Source organism: Anas platyrhynchos, chromosome 3 (genome assembly GCF_047663525.1).
Source record: "Anas platyrhynchos isolate ZD024472 breed Pekin duck chromosome 3, IASCAAS_PekinDuck_T2T, whole genome shotgun sequence".
Taxonomy (NCBI): Eukaryota; Metazoa; Chordata; class Aves; order Anseriformes; family Anatidae; genus Anas; species Anas platyrhynchos.
Genome location: NC_092589.1, coordinates 86,937,927 through 86,963,209, shown reverse-complemented (window position 1 = coordinate 86,963,209; position 25,283 = coordinate 86,937,927). Strand labels below are relative to the sequence as shown.

The window sequence follows — 25,283 nt, the reverse complement described above, 5'->3', positions numbered from 1 at the left end:
AAGATAAAACATTGAAAGCAAAGGTATTTTTATAAAGGAAATACAGAGCATAATCTGTTTTTACATAAATGAGCTACATGGATTTAGTGAAGCATTTTCTTTGTGTTTCTGCAGAATGCAAGTAAAAACTGTGTCAACCTAATTTTCTGTTACCTTTTCAATGTACAGAATTAACAAAAACGGTTTGCATCCACAAAAGGTTTTGAACACGCATATTACTTCTTTTGTTACCTGAGGAAGATAGTGGGGCATCTCTGACCTTCACAACCCTGCACTGGTGTCTTCCTCTGGAAAGTCGTTATTTCTGGCCATTGGGTAGTCTGGGTTTTGTCTTTCATACCAAAGATGAAGAAATATGTACTGAGCCAAAAGAAAAAGAAAGAATTAAAGATTAATTTTGTAGCTGTATTGGGTTTACGTGGCAAGGTTTTGGTAGTGAGGGGGCTGCAGTGGTGGCCTCTGTGAGCAGAGCCCAGCAGCTGCCCCATGTCAGAGCAGAGCCATCTCCAGCTGGCTCCAAAAGGGACCCACTGCTGGCCAGAGCTGAGCCAGGGACAGATGCTGGGTGGGCCTTTGGGAGAGCAGATTTAAGGAAGGGAAAAATCTGCTGTGCTACAGCAGCTGTGAGAGAGAAGAAAGAAACAGTACTGCGAAGAGTGAGACCCAGCCCTGCAGACCCCAGGGTCAGTGCAGCAGGAGGGCAGGAGCTGCTCCAGGCACTGGAGCAGTTCCCCTGCAGCCTGTGGAGAGGCCCCTGGTGGAGCAGGCTGTCCCCCTGCAGCCCATGGGTCCCACATGGAGCAGATCTCCACGCTGCAGCCCCCCCATGGGTGGAGGAGCCCCCGGGGGAGCAGGTGGATGTGGCCTGGAGGAGGCTGCAGCCCATGGAGAGCCCCCGCAGGAGCAGGCCCCGGGCCGGAGCTGCAGCCCGTGGAGAGGAGCCCACGCAGGAGCAGGGGGTCTGGGGGGAGCTGCCCCCACCCGTGGGGACCCTGTGCTGGAGCAGTTTGCTCCTGGGGGATGAGGGAGGAGGTGGAAAAGGGTTTTCTTAATAGAACTAAGCACAGGCTGCTTCCTCAATAGAGAGCCAGTTCAAGCTTTTCTTATTTAAAAAATAAAAAATAAAAAAAAAAATCCGTCATGAGTGGGCAATGAAGACTGCTAAACTCCTATTCAGTGTTAATTTTTCCAGTTAATTATCACTTACTTTCTAAGGCAAACAAACAAATCCTTTATTTCAAAGGAGTCTTTGTTTTTTTCTCTTTTTGTGTTTGTCTAAAGGCTCTTTTGAATAGAAAGACTTTGTACAAAATTATGCAACATTTTAAATGTTAGTCTGCTACCATTAGAATATAATGGAATAGATTCTTATATAGATTTTTGGTGCAGCAATTTGTTCTGCTTTTCAGAAAACAGTTTGTACCATTTGTTCCTTTGAAAGTACACTCCTATATTAGAAGCTAATAGAAGCACAAAGGAAGCCTGTTCCACATGGATACCACTGAAGTCCAAGTTCCTTGTTGCACTAAGGTATTGTTACAGGCATTTCTGTGTAATATTAATGTAAGTTTCTTGAGCAACATGCTCAACTTCACGTTTTTCAGTCCTAATGATTGCATAAAACAAAGTTGACATCCCAAACTGTAAGAATTAAACTGACTGTGAACTTCAGCATTATGTTTGGCAGTTCAAGCTTTTTGCTCTAAATGAGAAGGAAAGTTTCCTTAAAATAATTTATGTTGCAGTATGAAAATCACTTAAGGCAATAATTGAAGCAAGTGAGTCAAAGGAATACGTGTCAGCCAAGTATATCACTGGAATTATTTTTCACACGTTTTGTTGTTGGTTTTTTTTTGTTACCTACTAGTTTATAGTAAAGTTAGAGAGGGTACTAGAGGCAGCATGCACTCAATTCATTTCTCTGTGAAGTTAATGATCCTGTTCCACACAAAGTGCCTTTGTGGTTATTTTGAAATAAAATAAGGTTTCTCATTTTTAACAGGGGAAAACATTGCCAGTTGAAGTACTTTGTTGCGTTCTGTGACTGGACTGCATGCAAATATCACGTTTAGCATTACCATTAACACCTTCCCTCCCTTCCTCAGCTTTGGTTAAGCATACCGATACACTGAGAGTTTATCTGCACCTGGTAGGCCATTAACAGAAAGGGTGAAATATTGAAATGGTGTGATCATCTTTATAATGAAACATTCAAGAGATTTTCTTACCTATTTTATTTTTGCTAGATGTTTCACCTTTATTTTGGTAGCTGCAAGCACAGAAACATAACTAAGTCTTAGACTTTACATTCCTTATTCAGGGTAACAGTGCAAGTGGATATTTTTGTTCCTGCTTCTGGTTTATTTCTTAATTAATCTATTTTAACTTACGGATGCACACATGGTGCAAGAATTATAGAACAGGGTCATGAAGCCTCTTTTCCCATAACATTCCTGCCCCAAGGAGCAGAAAAGACAAAAACCTTATAGATGACACTGGTGAAGAAGCCTGTGCATCTTTCCTTTCCTTTCCTTTTGTATTTTTTCCTCTGGATGTACGTTTTCAAAAAAAAAATTGAAAAAAGTGCTTATCATAACCAAACCACCAAATCGGCTTTTAAGCTGAGTGACAGAATTCTTTTCAGCACCAATTTAAATGAAGATTAGAATTTATAAGTGAACAAATATCTTACTAATTTCCAGACTGATGAACAGCAGATCATTTTATGTGTTGTCTTGGCAATGTGCTACCAAGTGTTGATAGACAGGAATACATCCATTTAATATTCTGTGCCCCTGGTCAGGTCTTATATTTTTTATTTGCTTTCATTTAACCCTCTCGACTTTCCCTCATGATTCAGTCTTTGCAGCCAGCCTTAATAGTGTTGATATCCTGTGAGATGTTTTGATCATATCTTAATATTATTATGCTTGGAGAGTAATTATTTTAAATGTGACTGAATTGATTCTATTTTGTATGCTTGTAGCCTTCCTTGTCCATGTTGCAGGTGCTTATGTAAAACCACTGTACATTTGCTGAATTCATTTTTAACTTTAGTCCACTAACAGTACCATTTATTCTTGCAGTAGTGTTTAAACATGCATGCTTTTTTCAGAGAAAGAAGTGACTAGACACTTTTGATTCTTCTCTGAACACAATGAAACAGGTATTTTAGTTAAAAAATGTTAGTCTACCATGGATGTTCTCTTTATGGTAGCTCATTTCAACTGAGGTGGGTATTGGATGTTAGCACAAGAGCAATTCAGCTGGAAGGTTGTAGGCTGTCATGATGCCAGTCATTAGCAGCTGGAAATAATTTTGAAAAGTGACCTTTCCAGCTACAATCAGGAGAAAAAAAAAGAAAAAAAAGGCAGGTGTGTCTGCAGCCTTACTGATTCCTGAATTTACTAGTTTGCTCTTTGTACATCTAATTCATCCCTTTCAGACATACCTGTTGTCAGAAATTTGGGTATATGTGTTATGCTTTGCCTACAGTCTAATTATGTGTGTATTTACAAATTCTAGTGCAAGGTTTTTCTGCCCTTTGCTTTAAATATCATCCTACCAGAAAGAAATATCAAGTTCTCAGGAGTCTGAGGAGGGTGTCCACAGAAGTCCTAGAGAAAGCAGGAAAACAGAGCTTCAGGCAGGTGATAGGCCATGATGCCTGAACTCCCAGGAAAGGGATAAAGGGAACTTGGGACAAAAGCATTCCTGAAAGGTAGTGCTAGTGACTGTGCTTCCAAAGTACATGGGACCTAAGAGCTGGATCACAGTTGAGCAGTGATCTTATCCTGGGTTAAAATCTCAAGTACATTTGAGATTGTTTTCTTTAAAAAAAATTTTAATTTTTCTGTTAAGTGAAAAATTCTGTGTGTTATTTATGTCTCTGAATAATCATTCCTGTTGATTTCTTTGCCTCATTTGTGATTTGTAAGTTCTCTCTATATACTCTGCTTACGTTTCAGAGGGTCACTAATGCAATCCTTACTCCTTCTTGAACATTACTTACAACAGCATCAGCCAAAGTCAGTCTTTACACCATATTCTGCAATACACCCCAGGATAACTGCCTGCAGTCAATTCACTATCATTGGACATTTCTGTTTGTCAATGCTTCTTTGGGCAGTTTTAATTCACTCAGCTTGTGGCAAGTGTGAGCCCAGGGGAAGCTTCCAAGGGGAAATTGGAATGATAGTCAGTATAAGGTCCCTGAGATGGAGGAAAATGAGTTGGGCTTGGAAAGGGGAAGATCAAAGCTAAAAGTCCTGTTATTTATTCAGATTCCATCTCCAGAACTGGTTTAAATCTTTGATAGCTCCACTGATCTTATCCTTACATCAACTCTGGTGTTTATCATCCTAAAGGAAATAGTAACTGTAGGTGGGAGCAGCTGACAGTAAAAGAATTAAGACTCAGGGGAATGGAAATCACTCAGAAAAATAAGAGAATCTTGTTTTGACCTTCAAAAGGACAACGTTAGTTGAAATACAGCCTCCAAATATACTCTGTGAAAAAGAAACTTTTACAAAAATCTGTGATAATTTTTAAAAGTGCAATAGCAAATATCTACTTCTAAGTGAAGACTTTTTCCTGAAGTGGCTGTAGCTGGAATACTGCAGAAGAAAAACAGTGACAATAAGGATGGATTCACTGAATAGTGTGAAAAAAATCAGAAACCATATTAACATAATACAATCAGAGTAAGTAGTGGCACGTAATATTGACTTCTTTAGCCTTCATAAGCTGATTAGTGACTGTGTTAAAACTGAATTGTATGTTAGTGGAGATTTCTGTTCACAGCACTTTAAACTTTATCTTTTACAGCATTGATAGATTAAGTTAGGAGAAGGAATTTTGTTTTACATTTGAGAGTAAGGTTGATACATTGGGGTTATGAATTTATGTTTCTTGTAATTAGGCTATTAGTTATTTTTATTACAACTTCACTGGTTCTCCAACTGTCATTGGTTCTCAATTTTTCATATGTTCTTTTCATAAGATATTTTGCTTTGTTTTTGTCAGAAAACACTAGTTACATGACTTAATATTTGGAAATAGATTTTGAAACTTACAGTTTAATTAAAAAAAAAAAAGCCATTTTTACTCAGTACCAACTTTTACATCCTGGGAGCTTCAGGTTGATCAGAAGACTAGGGCGAATCCCCCACTAGCACAGAAGGTCTGTAACTTATAAAGACAAGAAGTATGAACACATGAATTTAGTATGTGAATCATTTCAAGGAAAATATGGAAAGTATAAGGTGAATATAGAGCATAATGAAAGTACTGACATAATAAATTTTTATTTAATTCAGAATTGTAATGAAATTCTGATTATACTTATTTTGCATGAAATACAACATCTGCAAATTTACAGTTTCATATTTCTTTTCTGAATCTTATCTCAGAATTTCACCTTTATATTTTGTATTTATTTCTATTTGAATAAATATAGTTATATGTTTACACATATAGAGCTTACATATATGTTATTTATGGTTTATTCATATTTTAGAATTATTTCTTACTTTTACATGCCGTAATTTGGTAGTGGTATATAAATTTTGCAGACTTCACTATTGATATGCCATATTAAGTGAAAATTTTATTATTTGAATTGTTACTTTATCTTCATTTTAAATCTTAAATGCAGCTGTTGTTCAGTTCTGCTTGAAATGTGCTGTAATTTTTTCTGTAGTGCCTCCAGTTTGAAACTACATGAATCCCTGAACAGTGAGGTGTGTGGCACAGAGCAGCAAAGGCCATCTGTCAAAAAGTTACAAAGTTTGTATGTGTGTGTGTGTATATCTCTCTCTATATATGAACAAATAAACAAAGGAAAATGCATCTTCTCAGATGTCATTCACTACTTCCTACTCAGGGAAAACATATCAAAAGCTGCTCTTGACTTTAACTTAATTTCTGGCAAATGACAAAAACAAGTATCAGGAGATGTAAAGAGAAAAGAACAAAATTATTTTTTTAATTTTCCACTTAAATCTTCCCTTCTTCAGTTTTGTTTTGCATTAAAAATTGAATTTAACTGTTTTGTCTGAGCTAATACTCAAAAAAAAAAAAAAAAGAAAAGAGAGAGAAAAGAAAAATAGAAATTGAATTGCTTACTTGAACTACTAGACTTCCATATGTACATTATCACATTAAATGGTTTCTTTAGTCTTAGCTTTTGTATATTTTTGCAACTTAAACCCTCTAGGTGTTGTTTATATTACAGTCAATTTGTCTGATAAAAAAAAAAAAAATCTGCAACTTAAATATAGGGCAAAATTGTATTCAAGAAAGCTTTAGACTACAAGTGGCTCAGTAAAGTCCTAATATTTCAGGATTTCATTCAGCAGATTGGATTCCATTAAGTACAGCTCAAAGTTGTTTAGAGAAATGTCAACATTGAATTCTGTAGAAACAAATGTTATTCATTAATGAGTTGGAGCACGTTAATATACAACTCTTTGAATAAATAAACTGTAATTATATTGGAATATAATCCTCTGATGGAACAGCTACAAAGTTTGTCTTTTCCTAGAAGCCTTTTCTAATGCCTCAATGATTTCTATTTCCTACTCAATAAATTATGGGCTAATTAGTGTAGTGCTTTGTTGTAGACAAACAGCTTTCACTTTCTAAAATGCCGATCTTATCATATTTCTTCCTTCAGCAACAGTCTGTCTAAAAATGATGCTCTTCTGTATCAAAGTTACCACTTCATTTATGGTTGTAAAATGCTGAGGAGATGAGGGGTGTGGAAATTGCTATGATTATGCAAGCATATGGGTTTACTTGTTTCACAGCTGCCTAAATATTATTTAAATATAGGACTAGCCAGGAAACAATTTAATTTAGTGATTTATTATTATTAGTTACATAAGTCTTTTACATTGCAGTCTCTTCCAGTGCAGTAGAAAAGTTAAAGCTTGAACCAGGATAAATCTCTTGCCTAGATCTAAATATACGCTTCTGACTCTGCTGCAACATGGTTAAAACAAGAGATTGAACCTGTTTTTATCATGCTGTATGCCTTAGCTTACCAATTTGCTATCATTCCGTCTGTCACAACTCCGGTATTCTTATGATGATTAAGATCTGATTAATCCGGTATTTTAAATCTGATTAAATTTTTTACTGAATCTAAGAAACCTTTCCAAGTAAAATTTATTTTCTTAATTATGTCTTTCCTGTAAAAAGACATGCCTTTAACAGGTGGATATTTTTCCCCCCTAAAAAAAGTATGTTCCCTTGAATGTTCCCAGTGAACTCTATTTGGCTGTTGGGGAGGGAGGAGGAGCTGTTTGCTACTATAAATCAAGCACAGCACTTACAGATAATTTGTGGAGCAATTAAAATAGCTACTAAGATTTTATGGTGTGTAATTATGTTTCTTCCATCAGAACATCATTAGGAGGAAACTTGTTTACCCTTGCAAGTAGAGCTTGTTAAATGTAAAGAAAAATGCAACTTGCAAGCAATAAAGGGCAGATTAAGGGACAAATAAGATGTCCAAAGATTCTTTATGAGTGGAGATTTTTTGTGTGCTCAGCTTTTGTTTTTCTAGTCTTCCCTGGAATAAGAGTAAGAGCTCAGCAGAGCTATCGAAGCCCATATAGTTGGCTGACAGTTTCCAATGCAAATTCATGCATAAATAATGAAATATAGCAGGCTATATTTAAATAAAAAAGCAATATGTGCTGAACTTGTGTGTTCAATACTATGTTGTGACATTTTCCTGTTCTTTCAGATTTTTAATGAATCTCCAAAAGGTTTCTGTATGGCTCTTAGGTTTATAGGAAAAATCAGGCTGGAAAGGATTTGAAAAGATGTAGTCCAATCCCCTACTTGAAACAGGATCGGCTGGAAAATCAAGTTTCTTAGTGATTTATTTGGTCAAGTTTTGGAAACTCTGAAGGATGGAGACTGGAAGGAGAACTTTTTTGCCCTTTTTGGGCAACTGGTTCTAGAAAAGTTTCTCCTTACTTAGTCTTATGCCTGGTGTCTCATCTTCCTTTCATGCATCACTGTGAAAAGCCTGGCTCTGACTCCTTGGGAACCTCCCTATGGGCACTGGGAGATGCTGTTAAGTCCCCCAGAAGCCACCTCTTTTCCAGGCTGAACAAGCCTCTCTTCACAGGGTGGGTGCTCCAGCACTGTCCATCTTCCACAACTCACTGCAGTTTATCAGTATCTTTCCAGCACTGGGTGGGAATGGGATCAATATTCTTGCAGACCTTTTAGATCCTTCTGAACTGTGGATAGTTCTCATGATCAACTGTCACAAGGGAATGGCATTTCTTATATATTTTATGGCTTAAGTGAAGTTATGTTTTGACAGATGCATCAGGGAACTGCCTGAATAAGGGATACAAATACATGCATAATTTTAAGCCTATATGCATGAGTAATTCTACCCTAATTCAAGAGTAATCCTTGTATAAAAATGTACACTTAAGCCTTGTAACTGTGGAATGTAAGTACACTTAAAGTAACATAAGCTGAAGATAATACTATACTGTTGCACAGTTGCTAAACATCACACTCTAAATGTAAGAATGTTAAAAACCATTTCAAATTTCATAAATTTCAAAACCTTGAAATCATTCTTCTCTATATCCTAGTAGTGATAAGGCCTCAAGAAGGAGGAGGAACGATAGCAGACAGGTGTAGGGTGGTGTTGAAGGAAGTAGAGACTTAAGGGAGTCATAGTAGCAGCTTTCAAATATATAACATAAGTAAAATTGTATTTTGAATTTCTGTGTAACACTTTGACATTCACAAGGCTACCTGCATGAATCAGCATGGAAGAACAGAGTTGTCAGATTGTGCGTCTTCTAGGTGAACCACCGCTGAAAAATAATTGATTGAAAATACAGACAGAACTAAGTCATGCTTTGTTCTGTGTCAGAAACTTGAACTTTCAGCTGAAAAACAAATAAACAAACAAACAAAAAAAAACGACTCAGACTCAAATTAGTTTAAGGTGTTCATTCTATTTAAACCATTTGTGTGGGAATAGTTAAAAATTGAGTGAGAATGAGGTCTGTTCAGCTAAGAGAAAGTGTCCAAATCACTTGTTCATGTAAAGCATTCTCATGTTTTTGGGAAGAAGTGAAGGAAGGAAGGAAGAAAGAAGGAAAAAAAGGTTTCTCTGCTTAAAGGAAAGGAGAGAAAGCTTCTCTGTTTCCTTGGTAGGCTGTTTAAAAGTGGTAGAATTTATCCCTTTTAAAAATTTTATTTATTTATCTTTCCCCAGCCAATGCTCCTGGAGAGAAATAGAAGTCATTCATTTCTACAACAGCGTGCTGGATTCCCAAGCATCCGCAGTGAAGGTGAAATTTCTTATTTCGGGCTTCAACTGAGAAGTCTACTATTAGGGCTGATATTGCTTACTTTCTGAGGTAAGGTAGTTCACTTACTGCTTTAACCTCTGCAGACAGAAGTAGAAGAGGAAAAAATAAATTGTTAGATATTAATATATTGAGTAATACTTCTACATAAGAAGTATTGAATACAAGAAGTATTCAAAATTCCTTTTCATTCTCCTCAATTGTATCAGCATCTTTTACTAGACTGCACTACAGGAGATCATAGAATTTATAGAATAATAAAAAGATAAGTTTCTGCCATAAATAATTCTGACTCTAAATTAAATGTAACACAGCAGTAAGCCAGAGTTGGAAAAATAGTTATAACAGCAGCTACCAGAATAATAAAGTAGCTTATTTTTGCAGATTTTTAAACTTAAAAATGCTCTGATTTTAGGACGTAATGTCCAGAGGACAGCTGTGATGGATCAATCCATGTTAAGACTCAAAAATTCATGGAGTTTTCTGGTATTAAAACCATGCAAAGCAGAATTTTAGGTTCTTCAGGATGAAACACCCACACATTTTGAATTTCTGGATATGCATATGACAACTGATTCCAGACTAAAGGCTTGCCGCATTTGCAATATTTGTGGGTTATTTCCCTGCTTTTGATGCTCTGTGGAGGAACATCATACAAAAACCTATGATGGTTATCACCTCATTTTCTCACCATTGTCTCGAGATAAAAACAATAATTTATCTGTTCTGCTGTTGTCAGTATAGCTTCCCTTTTATCACTTGTTTTCTTTGGCCAGAAAAATTTGATTGATTATTTTCTTCACTTTTTTTCTTTTCTTTTTCCATGTTATTTTCAACCACCAATGACTGTCTATCAATTGGCTGAACATAGTGACCACATTAGATGTCTACATTGCCAAAAATTACAGCACAAGCAGGTGCTGGAGTTGTCCTGAGTCGTGCTAGAGACTGGAAGCTTTTCATTCAGCTCCTTGTCTGGAATGTGTCATGCCTTTGGACACTAGCAAAGTTCTCTGATCCCAGGTCTTTGAAGCCCCTGAGAGATCATTCCCTTAGTGACCTTGCACCAGGAAGTCCTGGTCCCCTCTGTTTCTCTGGGTAGCCTGGTAGCAAAGACTTTTCTACATGCTCCCATCAATTCATGAACCTCTGGCCTGAGGCTGCATTACGAATGCTTTGCCTTTGCTGTCTCACAGACTTCTCCTTTCTGGGGATCTTTTATAGAGATAAGGGAGAGACATTTTTTCAAGCTCCTGACAATGTCAACATTGCATCTGTTTAAACTGTTTAAGTATTTTTTCTAGTTTTGATAACATCACTAGGAAAGTAAAAAAAGATTTGACTTCTGTGTATGATAATCTGCAAAGACAGAGATTATATACCTGTGGTTTTTGAGATATATCTAATTCAGAGGACTAGTCTACCTGTGTTCTACCCAGCACTTCATATCCCAGATTGGAATAATTCTTTAACACTTTCAAAGGAGCTTTGCGTTTCTCTTCAGGAAGCAGTCTCCAACGTTATTTCTGCTGGTAACTAGGAAACCTAAATATGTGATTATCTCCTGCTAGAAACTCTTAAGATAGATAAATGAGTTGTGCAAAGGTCCACTATGAGACCACAATGATGGGCATTATCCTCAGCACTCACTGGATTTCAACGAAAGCTCTGCCCCTATCAATAGGTAGTAGCTATAGGTAGTAATTATACTACTAAAGGTCAGTAGTGTTTCCATTACTGACAGATATCAAACTGCTACCTTCACTCAAATGCAATTTATCAAGCATCATAATACCTCAATGCTTTGGGCAACTTATAAGCACTGGATAGTTTGGGCCTGTACTTTCTGGGTTTTTTTTGAGGCGGGTGGCAATGACTCAAAGATGTAACAAAAAATGCTATTCAGCACGTTCACATTCACATGGACTACTGTGTTCTTTCTTACAAAAACTGTAAAATTAAAATCTGAATTGCTCTTCAACGAGTATCAGTGCAGTGGGGTCAAAGGCACATGCATCTCCACAAAACTGCACAACTGGTAATGTACTTTTTGAGTCTGATTTAAGGAAGTAATACTTTTGATAGACTGATGGAATATTATTTGAATTAGGTCTTCTGCAGTGCTAATTCTTAAGCAATAATCTCCATAAATTTCTCAGAAAATTTACTTCCCACATCTATGTCTGTCTGATATTGTTTTTGACAGTTTATTCTTATGTCCTGCTCCAGCAGCCATCTCTATTTTTAAGTTTAAGCCTTTCCTGGCCACATGTAGACTGGTAGGAAGTTGTCCAGTCTTCATCTCAGCCTCTGAGTACTTTCTTGTTCTTGAGTCTGGTTCCTTCTTTTCTCATTTACTTGTCCTTGGCTTATTGTTGACCATGCAGCTCCTGTGTTCACTGCTTATTCTGCCTCCTCTCCTGTCTTGGCCTCAGTCTTCTCCTCATCTGTCCCTAACTGATGGACCTGAAAATCCCCACCAAAACAGCACTGCTCAAATGGGCTCTTAGACCTCAAACATCTACTTGTTTCAGGCTTCCTCCTCCCTCTTTTATTTTCAAATTTAGTCCTTTCTATAAAGAAGTTGAAATATGCTGCTGGAGCTGTTACTATTAATTTTTCAATACTTGCCTTATCTGTTCCTAAGTAATGTTTAATTTCTGTGAGAGAAACATGAGGAAAAACTCATTTTAACAATCATTAGATTTTAGGATTTGAATTCAGGGAAAGTTAGTTAATCTCATTATTTCTCAACAATTAGCAAAATTTATTGCACTGCCTTTTAGGTGAACTCCCTGAATCAAAGAGCTAAATCAAGAATGCACATTCAGGTTTTTCAGCTGTTAATTCAAGGCCCAGTGGCAGACTGGGCATTAGTTATTGGGCAAGACGGTAATGGATAAATGGGTTTTCATTTTTTGTGGATTTGGAAGTAATAGATATAATACATCTTCCATCAGTCTATATGCATGAGTGGAAAACAAACAAATGATATTGTTTTCAACGTGAGTTTTATGATTTATTCTCTACTAATTCAGTGACTTGATAATTTCAAATATCGGGAGAAAATTATCTTTGATTCATTGGTTGCTTGATTCAGTTTTTGATTTGATGTATTCATTGTGGTTTTTTTTTAAGAAACTGAAAAGTTGACAGTAATTTAGCCCTAGTCCTTTTTATATTTGTATTCACTTATTCCTTCAACTCAAAATCCATACACAGCAAAAAGAATTTCTGTTCTTTGCAGAGAAAGTCTCTCAAATTACATCATTAACACCAAAATTGTGAATAACTTAGCAAATAACTGTAGCTGAAGTTATTCTTCTGAATTGCTACTTTTGGCTGCCTAAAATCTACTAGAAAGACAGTTAAGAGTGAAAGGCAAATGTGAAAAAGTAATGTGTTTTGAGGGGATGATAGTCAGTGGTATAATGTGGACCAGACAGAGCATGGCTCATAGTGTTAGTCAGGGTGTCAGTCAGTGCCCTATAAGTAGTATGGGACAACAAGAGGTCTCCTAAGGAAGCTATGAAAATAAGACACTCAATATTTGGACTGTCTTCCAAATTTAGAATGAAAGCCATCACCTATGAATGTCCTCAGTTCAACCTGTCTAAATACCATCTTGAGCCTCTGAGCAGTCCTGTGTCTTGTTTTAAGCAGCACAAAACACTCAGTGCGCCAGAAACAGGGCTTTCTCAGAGGATCATTTTAGAGCAATTCATTCAACAGAGCTAATGACCAGTAGAACGTGTCACTGCCCTTTGATCCAAGTGCTTTTATTGATACTTTGATGTAAGCCTACAAAACAGACACAGCTCTTGCAGAAAACCTCTCTTTCCTTCTGTCCCTCTAACAGCCTTTATTTTATTTCACTGGAGTTCATGTTTCTTGAGCATACATTTTCTGATATGTACACAGGACTAGAAATTTGGTTCCTCCAGATTACTTCCTGGTGATTAATATTGCTCTATTCTGTTAGCAACACTTTACCTAGTACGTTTGCTGCAGCATCTCACTAATGGTTTATTTATCCTATGATGGATTCAACTCCTTTAACTTACTCCTTTGTGGTTTTCAGCTGGTTAGCTGCATTTTTAACATTATTTTCATTAGGGACATGGTTTAGTGGGTGACATTATTTTCTCCTCTGTTCTGCTCATTTTGATACATCACTCTGTTATGATAATGTTTCCCCACTTTGTGTCTTTCCACTATTTTCATCATTGTATGCCTTTATTTAATTAAATACTGATATTCTTAAATAAGATTAGAAATCCTCCTCTGTCCTTTTAGTCTAAACTGCTATAATTTTCCTTTACCCAACTGCTGATGGCTTATTTAGGTTGAACATAGCCATGCTTCATTTGCTATATTTGATTTAAAAAATAAATAAATAAATAAAATAATGCTGTTCCTAGTCACCCTTCTATAACAGTGCTGATTGGAAGGTGCAACTGTCAGTAGACATGTTTTTTAAAAGTTGTTTATAAAGTTTATATTTTTAGAGAAACCCTGAACTATATGTATATTTTTTTCTAAGGAAAAAAAAAAACAAAAAACATACAGAACATTGGAGACAATTCCATGATGTTCTCAAGACATATAATTCCTGACTTCATATGACAAGTTTATAGGAAGCATTCATAGTGAAATGTTCTGATTTATTGCCTTTCCATGGTGGATTTACTGAATGCATAAGAATGCGATGTAATTAAATAGGATTTCCATGAAATTATACACACAATAACATTCTGTTATGAGATACAATTTTATTTTTATTTTAATGTGTTTTGATCATTTTTATTTTAATGTGTTTTTAATTTTAATGCTTTGATCCTTTACTTTTCTATCAGTTACATGGTCTTTTGCAGCCCTCATATTTTCTTGTTAGTACTTCAATCGTGCTCCAACGTATTTATGAAAAAACATGGGAATTTAAAGTACTAGGACTTTCTTTAGGAGTTTCATTTGGTGGGTTGTAAACCTGTTATAGAAGGGCATGCATGTGTGAAATAAGAAATGAGAAACACGTCTTGTCTTCTCTGAACATGGTGACTGGTGATGACATATTTTAAGCAGATCTCTGGCCAATGACATGAAGAAGAAGCATCCCTTTCTCACTAGCAGTCAGTGAGGTGTGCATACAGTGGGAATGCAGCATTACTGCTCCTCGAGGGCCAGTTTTAAGAGTGAGAGAAGTATACGAGAGCTTGCCTTAAAAACAAACAAACCAATATCTAAATGCGTTTGGCACTCTCTTAAAGTACAAAACATAAAAACAATAGTAATAGTAAAGAGCACAAATGCCCATATAATTAAATACAAAGACCTTCAGAAGACTGAGACTAAAAATCATCCCCTTGGAAAGAAAGAAGTCCAGGGTATTCCATAAGAATAAGTATAGCAATTTACATGAAGGCAATAATCAAGTGCTCCCTGGAAACAGTGTTTCCCTAATAGTGTAATAGTTGAGGGATTTGGAATAACAGATAGATATACGTATAATATTGCTTCAAAAGCTTGCAATAGATTTTATGGTTTCAGCTATATTAAAATTGCATACATTAATTCTAACTAGGCTGGGTTTGAAATAATTTTAGGTGGTATTAACCCACAAAACAAAAATAATTTGAAGTTTTTACTTCAGATCCCCAAATTAATATCTACATTTAAAGATAGGATCAAAATGCAACTTTTAAAGATTATTAATATAGAAGTGGTAATCAATCCATATATTTATTTCTAAATTCTAAGTCTCCCTTTTTGTCATTGCTGGTAAACAGACCCTGCATTGGTTAAAAAGTTGGCATTTTTCTTGATAACATTGAAATATGTTCAAAAAAATCAGTCTGAAGTAAGAAAACTTTTTCGCTCAAAGACCTTTTTGTTCCTAGTCTTAGAAAATACACTTATCAATAACATCTTTCTTCTTAATCTTTTATGCTGTAAACCTAGGGAAAATAATAATCTTCAAAAGGTTTGGGTAATTTTGGGGTTTGAACATTTTCAGCTTGTGCCACCTGGGATGTGTTGTGATTAGTGGAGCAAAACTCATTCTCATTGCAAGACTGACATATTTTATTTAGCAGACTTTGATAGGAACAACTTTAATGGCAGAAATCACAAAAGCTTAACCAATTTGCCTTCTTTCTATAGTAAAAAATGTTTTGTAGTAGAACAAATAGTCTCTTTTAATTGTTCTGTACAAAGTTACGCATGAAATGCTTTAAAACGATTGCCAAATTGGTTTTAGTATTTTACAAGGAAACCATTCTCTTGGTGAATGAATTGAAATTAGAGACAAAAGCACAAAACCCTTAAATTACACTTTGTGTAAATGTGAACATTAGGAAACATTGCAAAACAAAAATATTGATAAAGCTTTTATTCATGTCCCCTGCAAAAGCCACAGAGCTTTGGTGACTGATGTGTTTAAATTGCAGTAACCCAGGAGTTCAGGATTTGGCAGGCTCATAACTGAGGAATAGCTTAATAGGTTTTATTACTTCAGAAATGAATTTGCAACTAATGACAATACAATCTGCACGATTATAATAAGTGTGTACCTAGTACAAGTTGTTCCCTGGAAAACTGCTTTACTGTTGAGTAAATAGCTTGAATGCCACGGGAGCAGAGGGAAAGTTTAAAAATATATGTATATCTTTCCATGCAATGCAGAATCTCAGCAACACTCCTACATATTTCTCCCTTTGTTAAATTTCAACAGTGTGCTATATTTGAAAAACAATCCATGTACTTCATGATTTCCATTAAGAATAGATTTTCAATAGTAAAACTCATTTATTGATTTAATTTCTTTTAATATTTGTACCTTATCACAGGGAATTGCATCAGTTTGCCTTTCTGATATACATGTAAGACAAATGATAAAAAAGGTTAAGATAAAATATGATCAGTCTTACAAAGGAAATATTTAGCAAATAAGCATTATATCTTTGTTTCAAAACTTCTAGTAAGATTCTTTAAAACTTCATAGTTATTGACGCCCTACTTCAATAATCTCGGTCTTCCACTGGTCATATGCATAGGATACCTGCATTCTCAAGTTTTGAATACTGACATTTAGATAAGCCTATGTTTTGTCTGTCACTTAGGGACATTGTGACTGCACATATCTCCTTTTCTGTTTTTCTATCACCTTCAATTCCTCTATGGAAATTGTGTTTCAGAAATTCAAGAGGTGGGATGATTTTGATACTAGTGGAGAAAGTAGTGCTGCAGCAGATTTGGAGGAACACCAAAGGTTCCCCAAAAGGCAGTGGACTTCTTGGATCTGACTGCAAACTCCTCTTCAAGCACCAGAAACTGCAGCAAACCATGAGAGTGAGCTTCTGCTTCTGCAGGTTGTTGCCTAAAGTAGTTGAGTTATAAGTGGCTCAGATGAGACCAATGCTTCTCTGAGCTGGGGAAATTCGTCACTGCGTGACATGGCAGTGAGTTGACACCAGAGACAGAAAGCAGGTAAAAATTTCACAGAGGCAAAGCAATTGGTAAGTAATTGTCTCTCTCAATTCCTACTTTTTTTTTCTCTTTTTTTTTTTTCTTAAAACAAAGTACAATAAACAGACAAACAAACAAAAACTTCCCTGTCCCACAACATAAAAAATATATTTTTAAAGTTGTTACTAAAGTATATTTGTTCTTTTAAAATGTAGATTTAAAAAACAGAATACTTTCCCCAACAGGATTATTTTACAACTCAGTTTCCTGGCATAACATTTTCACTGCTTTTTATCCTAATTGCATCTGCACACTGCACAGAAGTCAATAAATATATAAATGATACTTATTTTGTATTCTAAATCATAAAAAAGCAATAGTTTAATGACAGAAATATTGCCCTATGTGGTAATGAAAACTCTGAGATTTGATAAGGAAGCATGCATTCAAGTTACAGTGAAATACATGCACAAAACCTTACTTAATTACGTTTACTGTCTGATTTTTAAGGTGTAAAATCACTGTACTGTTAAAGACCCAGTTTATGTTTATTGTGTATTCCAAACTCCCACTAAAACTCTCAACAAAGGGGGTAGTGGATTAAGAAATAAACACAGGACCCAATGGACTTTTGCATTGGCTCTTTGGTGAGTTTTAGAATAATACTGAGCACACCAGTATTATATATCATGGAAGTTTAATAAAGTAAACAGAGATTTCATTTCTGTAAAATTGAAGGGTTGCTGCAGAGAAACACATTTTACCTGGTCTGAAAACATTATAGCATTTTTTTCTTCAGAAGTATATGAAATTTGTGCAAGTATACTATGTAAATGTCTCCTGTTCCAGCATGATGGAATGATTTATATCATTCACCTCATTCTGGTGACTGTAGGAGAAGGATTTGCTATCCTATGTTATGATTTTCACCCAGGCTAATGAGGAAAAGAAAGTAAGACAAAATTATCTGAGCAATAGAAAAAAAAGTGTTTCTCATTTTGTTATGGGAATATTTATATCATGCCCTTGTGTTGTATGCATACAGCAACATACATTAGGGTTTCTCATAGGAGTCTTACACCATCAGAAAAGTTCTGCATGGCAGAGCATAGGTATGACAAAGAGCAGAATAGCAGGGTAAAATTTAACATCTTCAGAGTTAGCTTTGGAAACTTCCAGGAGCAAACTAGTGAAAGGGACTTGCATGATGAGAGAGAAGGAGAAAGTAAAATGCGTTTCAGTGTCAAAGGCTAAATTGTAAAGCAAGTTTTTATTATAAACCAGAGGTTTAGATAGGGAGAAAATCTTTGGGATAATACAGCGTGGTACAAATAGAGCAGATGGGAGGAGGGCAAGATGAGAGGTGTTGAATGAGCATGGAGGAGACTGTACAAAAGAGGTCAGAGAGTCTACTGGGGATCCTTAAGAGAAGGAGGAATAGTTTTAATTTGATTTAAAAATACCACAAAAGCTAAGGAAAGTGACTGATAAGGTGCAGCTTCCAGATTAGCAAATACACCCCACTTGACATGCAGTGTACTTACTGGGAAGGTTTTAAGAGAGGATGAGCAACAGCCAAGATGAAAAGGACTTTAAGTCTGAAAGTTTTTAAGGAGACAGTTAAAGCAGACACTGGAAATGCAAGGATGAATTGCATTAAGGTTTCAAGGATGGGGATAGGCTTCATTACCGTAAAAATGATATGAAGGAAAAACATTTGTTAACTATGAAAACCTTGTAAGCTTTTCCTAATAATTGGGCCCAAGGAACAAAGTCAAGGTCTGAGATTCAGCGCCTTACCAAGATGTTCAGCAGAAAAAAATAACAGTACCCTGAGTCTGACTTACCCAGCTGAGATGCACAAAGAAGAGCAAAGCTCTGTGGGGAGGAGAAACAACTGAGTAGAATCATAGAATCATAGAAAGGTTAGAAAAGACCTCCAAGATCATCTGGTCTAACCATCCCCCTACCACCAATGTCACCCACTAAACCATGTCCCTAAGCACCAGGTCCAACCTTTCCTTGAACACCCCCAGGGACACTCCACCACCTCCCTGGGCAACCCATCCTGACCACTTTTTCTGAGAATAAGTTATTACAAGATAAAATTAATACATTTTTTATTTCTGTAAGTTCTAGGCACTCAAAATAAGCAATCTAGACACTCTGGGCCTAGATTTAGATAGGTAGATCCCATATGCAGAACAAGGAGAAAATTTTTTAAATTGAAGCAAGCGGATTGTGGAGTCACTAAGAGTTAGAGGACTGCAGAGCTGCATAAAACTATCCTCACAGGGAAGTTGTGCAGATGATCTGGGAGCCCAGCCTTCAAGACATTTTCATTTGAGTGCACCCTCAGCAAGTTTGCAGGTGACACCAAGCTGAGTGGTGCAGTTGATACAACAGAAGGAAGGGATGCCATCCAAAGGGACCTGGGCGGGCTGGAGAAGTGGGCCCACATGAACTGCATGAGGTTCAGCAAGTCCAAGTGCAAGGTGTTGCACCTGGGTCAGGGCAATCCCAGACACGATCACAGACTGGGAGAAGAACTGATTGAGAGGAGCTCTGCAGAGAAGGACTTGGGGCTGCTGGTGGACAAAAAAGCTTGACATAAGCCAGCAGTGTGTGCTTGCAGCCCAGAAGGCCACCTGCATCCTGGGCTGTATCAACAGAGGAGTGGCCAGCAGGGGAGGGAGGGGATTGTCCCCCTCTGCTCTGCCCTCGTGAGGCCCCACATGGAGTGCTGCATCCAGGCCTGGGGCCCCCAGCACAAGAAGGATGTGGGGCTGTTGGAGCAGGTCCAGAGGAGGGCCACAAAGATGATCAGCGGGCTGGAGCACCTCAGCTATGAAGAAAGGCTTAGAGAGCTAGAGATGTTCAGGCTGGAGGCACCTCATTGTGGCCTGTTATGGCCTGTTATGTTAAAGGGGTATTATAAAAAAAAAAGAAAAAAAAAAAAAGGAGAAGGATTCTTTACTCAGGTAGATAATGATAGGACAAGGAGGAATGGTCTTAAACTAAAAGAGGATAGATTTAGACTAGACATTAGGAGGAAATTCTTCATTGTAAGTGTGGTGAGGCACTGAAGCAGGTTGCCCAGAGAGGCTGTGGATGCCCCATCCCTGGAGGTGTTCAGGTCCAGGCTGGATGAGGCCTTGGCCAACCTGACCTAGTGGGTGGCATCCCTGCCTATGGCAGGGTGGTTGGAGTTAGATCATCTTTAAGGTCCCTTCCAACCCAAGCCATTCTATGATTCTCTGTTTCATTGCTTTAGGACTCACAGCTTGAACACTATCTTGAACCAGCATTAACATTTTTTTAAAGAGCTGAAAAGGTGCCCTTCTCGTGTGTGACGGCTGTTCTGCACTAGAGCTTGCAAGAAGCCAGACAAACTTGCCATGCTAGAGAACTTCTGTCTTGACTGAATGTGGCTTTTGATGGTTCCTTTTGCTTCTCTTTGAGTTTCATGCAGAATAGTTGGGACAGAGCAGAAATCTAGGTTTTCCCACAAGATTTTTAATTTGTCCAATCCGTTTTACCACCGCTCTCTAGTGTGCTAATTGCTAACAGTTTCTGCAGCCTCAGCAGCACTAGTAATTTGTATTATCTTTTGCCTTGCATGTTAAAGAGGGTATTTTCTGCACGTGTGTGGAGTAGGTGCTAATGAAAAAGGCACAGAGCTATCACAGCTGTTTCTTCATTCACCAACATCTGAGATGATATGACAAAAGGATCTAGGAATTAGATAGCTATTTAGGAAAAATTTGAAGATGACTGGAGTAAAATGAAACATCTGCTGTATGTAGAAGCCAATAGCATTATACCAAAAGTAAAATCAGCTCCCTTTAAGCCAGATGTCTCTAAATTAGGAAGAGATCAATAAAGAACTTAAATATTGATGTGCTATATTGAGCTACAATAACGCCGCAATTTGAATTTTGTTCCTGACAAAGGAATCCAAAACACAGTTAGGTACACAGTCATAATAATCATTGTGTGAGAACTGTCTGGCATGTCAGGGTGATATCCAAACAGCTAAAGCACTGAGCAAGGTGTTGTGTAAAACTGGCTTTCCAGAAGGGTTGAGAAGAAGGATGTGTTTTAAAGTCCTGCCTTCTAGTGTTTTTACAGGTAGATAGCAAAAGAGTGGGGTTTTCAGAACTGTGCACATTGTGTTGTAGGCACAGCTTTTTTATTTTTATTTTGTGTATGGATTGGATACGTACATTGGATACATATTGGATTTTGTGCTTAGGCAACATGCCAACAGATTTTGCAATACACAATTAAAATCTTCTTGAAAGTGAAATCTGGAGATAACAGGTGTTTCTTTTTTCCTTAAAGAAAAAAATAAAAGGTGTATCATAGAAGATTAAGTCAAAATGGCAGGTACAAATTGGTGGTAACAAGGTAATTTATGAGATGTTAATTGGCATATGGTGTATTTAAAAAAAAAAATAAAAGAGAGAGAAAGAATAGAAAGAATACCAGCTGTGAATGTTAATTTTGATAGCATACATGCAACACCTCATCATGTCACCATGATCTTGTACCAGCTACAGCTGGGTAACTAAAAGAGCACCTGCACTATGCAGCTCCAATGAGTCTGGGCAAATGAAAAACAGTCCATGCTGCCTGCACTGATTATAAGTTCTCATCAGCTATTCACATTAGCAGAGCTGAGTTGATAGAAAAAAATTATTATATTCTTTGTACAAGACCTTTTCTCTAACAAATTGGATGAACTAACAGGCAAGTCAATATTTATATGGCAGGAGTGGACACTAGTAAAAAGACTAATTTACTAGATGAAATCAGAATGATCATGTTGTGTCTACTGGTATAAGTGTTGCATAGTGCTAATTAAAAACGCACATGCTTCAGGTTTTTGGGACATAAATCTTTGTTTTTGAAATAGGTAGGTCACTTCCTTGATTAAAGCGATCAAACACCGCCTTTAGTCTGTCTTTGACAGTTTAATCGATAATACTTGAATCAGCATTTTTGAGCAACACATTGTAATGAAGCTAGAATAATATCAGCGGTTCATTATCCTTAAAAGTCTTTTTAAGGAGGAATTAAAGAATATGTAATAAAAAAGGAGACACATTGTTAGAAGTGGGAATTTCTGGGAAGCAGAGCTATACATTGCTTTTTACCTTGAATCTCATCTTTCCAATAAGCTAACATATGTATTATCAAGAGGGAAAAGATGATAAAATATCAGCGAGATTTTTTTATTATTTTTTTTTTATTTTTTAATATTGAATGACAGCCTCTGTTATAGACTTACACAAAAGTATTAGAAGTGCTTTCTCATCATTAGGGTTTTCAACTAAAGTGAGCCAGTAAAAAAGAATATGGCTTATTAAAATCTGTACATTAGAAAATGTTGTACATTTTATATGCACATGTGCACTGTCTGCTTATATTGTTACAGAGATTAGTACACCATATTCTAGGGCTTGTTATCCATGGACCAGATGGCACTATGACCTGTGCCAGGTGAGGAGCCAATTCAGTGTCCTTTTAAATGAAGCAATCAATGTAATATTGAAATGCCTTGTTTGGAAGTGTTTGTCTTCAAAATTCAACAAAAGAGCTATGGCACCGAGTGCAGATAGTTCTGATTGTCTGTTTGTATTGAAAAAGGTGAGTGTATGCTGTGTAGCAGCAGATATACCCCACTTCCTGCTTGTGCAGGTATTATCAGGGCTGCTAAAACTTCCTTGCACACAGAGTTTATACAGATTATAAAGGCTACTGTGGACTAAAAATCAACTAACAGGACTTGAAAAACATGAGCCTTATACAAATATTTAATGTTCTAACATGAAGAGGAATGAAGCAATGATGAGGGAGATGTAAGGATTATTGGCCTTACACATGGCAGAGAGCATCCAAGGACAGTCTAGTTCAAACCAGCCATATGAAGAATTGTCACTGAGACATGTTGTCTTTCCCTTTTCCTTCCCTTATTCTCTCTCTTCCTCCCCCCCGGTAACCTTTATTGACTTATTTATTGTTTTAATTAATAAAATAATTAGTAATTGACTGACAGTTGCTCATTCTGATTCTGATTTTTACTACCAAAGAACGTACAAGATGCTTGATTCTTATCTTCACCAAAAGGGACAATCAGACTCTTTCACTTAGCCCCTTATAACCAGTTGACGTGGACTTACTTTAAAGCATGTTACTGTTAATTTGTCATATGCAAGAGGGAATAAATGGCAATATAGAGGTGATTTCATATTGAAAGATTACAATGAAAGTATCATACAGAGGATGTCTTTTCTAGCTTTATGTAAAAAGGGATATTATTTATGTCTGTCACCAGACAGTGATTAGTGCATCAGCTTTAAAGTTATTCATCAAGAAGCTCTACATAAATAATAATTCAAAATTCATCTAATTGAAACTTGCATTGTAGACACGCTCAGGGTCTGGACCAGAAGTAGTACTGATATATGGGTTTCTTGACCTGAAGACCTGAGATAAGGTTCAGAAGATCTGGCAGGGACCCAGGGAAATGCAATAAAGGAGCCTGAGTCCTTCTTGGAGGGGTGTATCCATGAAGCAGAGGTGAATTAAAATACAACTTAAAAGGAATGTTGTAAGACAAACAAGAAAGAACTGCAGGACTGCAGTCTGTATGTAGATTATGAAGGCTATAGTATCTTCTTAGAAACTCCGTGTTTTTTTTGTTTGTTTTGTTTTTTGTTTTGTTCTTTTTCACCCTCTTACTTTCTAATATATTTAATATGCTAGATAGTCATCTTACTGTATCCTTCATAAGGGCTAGAGAAATTGCAATGTGCCAAATGCAGTAGTACATTCATAAGAAGATGTAATTTTAAAAGGACTCCCCATGAGTCATCTGATTCTGCTGGGGCAAGTTCAGCAGATACCTTGTGATAAGAATTTCTCTAACTTGTTTGATCTCAGACTCAGTTTGAGGTTGGACATGGGATGGACTTCTTGGCTAAATGGAAACTGCATGATATTTCCTGAAAATTCATTAGATTGCTTTGGGATGCATAACTAGTTGGTCTTGTAGCCGAGCTACTGCTATAGAGGCAAAGTTGCATTAAATGGCCAATGTGATTTGCACATCAGAGTAGAACTGCAGCAGTTCAGTATTCCTACTGCTCAAAATGGTTTACAGTTTTGTTTCAGACTTTGGTTTCTGATCTAAGATCATATTGCCTTTAGTAGCCAGTTTTGCGTTGGCACAAGTGGACTCATCCATGTTCTGTTAAAAACAAGTAAGCAAGCAAAAATCTGGAAATGCTCAACGTTTTTAACAGGAAGCAAGAGACTAGGGGAGGATTAATGTGATTTCTGCAAAACAGAACAAAACAATCATCCCTTCTAACTTCTGATGTAAATTTAACCTCAAGCTTTAAGACATCTATTTTGAATACTATTTAAAATGTTTGCTTTAAAATTAACACTGTAAACATCTTAATGGCCTCATCTAGACACAAAAGTGTCACAGGTTCAAATACAAAATTTCTTAGCAAGGTGCATTCTTGTAAACAAATGAGTGTGTAAAGCTTTAGGATTTATTTGGAAACATTTTAAGAAATAAGTGTTTTCTTATTCTCACCTAACAATTTTTGTATTTTACATGTTATAACAAACACACCAATAATTTTTATATATGTGTGTATAGTATCTTTTTCATGGACTAATTTATTTAATTTGTATGTGATTCAGACGGTGTGAAAGAACAGCTTTTAAATGGTAATTTTGTGATAAATTAATATGCTTAATAGCAAAAGAGCATACAAAAAGAATGTGTTATCACTGTCCATTGAGAATTGTTAACGTTTTTGTATGGACCACGTTAACTAGTTTTGTTTCTAAATTACAGTCCACTGACAACTGAAACCATCCTTTGCTTCCACTGTTACAGCCTAATCAAACAGCACTAATCTTGTCAGCACTCTGCAGAGGAAAATATCATCCAGAGCAAGCTGGGAGGGAGATGAGGCAGGAGGAAACCACAGAGCTCAGGGAAATGAGTTCTGTAATAATGGCTGCTGAAGCTGCTGTCCCATTAGAGTACCATTTTATATAATATTTGCAGAATTGTCCCTTTACCAAGAGGGATCGAGCACAATTTGTTGTCTGTGTGCTAATTCTGGGGATGGTATGCAGCTAAGCATCCACTGGGTTCTGGGCATGAAGTTGAATGCATAAAATCATCAGTGCTCACCAGGGTTTAAATTACAGTGGAAAAGACCAGCAGCCTGTCTCTCCCTGTGGATAGTTTTCAGTCAAGGCTCAGTCTGAAGAATAATTTGACCCTCAAAGGCTCTCTGGTGTGTGGAATAGCTTGCTCCTAAATGTCATCCCTCACCAGCCAGGGCCAGCAGGCTTAGAAAAGGGCGCTCTGAGCCCATGGCTTGTCATCCTGCCCAGGCCTTTTTGAAAATAAGGAGGAGGAATGTGCAA

The 25,283-nt window shown here is 36.8% G+C and overlaps 1 protein-coding gene across 1 annotated transcript in view; it reads left to right on the top strand.

Moving 5' to 3' along the window:
* Positions 1 to 22,777, top strand: part of MEI4 (meiotic double-stranded break formation protein 4) — a 112,827-nt gene extending 90,050 nt beyond the window's left edge. Inside the window, exons 5-6 of the mRNA XM_072036253.1 lie at positions 9,263 to 9,407; positions 16,550 to 22,777. Coding sequence (XP_071892354.1) covers positions 9,263 to 9,406 — 144 coding nt within the window. The 3' untranslated portion in view covers position 9,407; positions 16,550 to 22,777. The remainder of the gene's footprint in view (positions 1 to 9,262; positions 9,408 to 16,549) is intronic.
* The last annotated feature ends 2,506 nt before the right edge of the window (positions 22,778 to 25,283 follow it).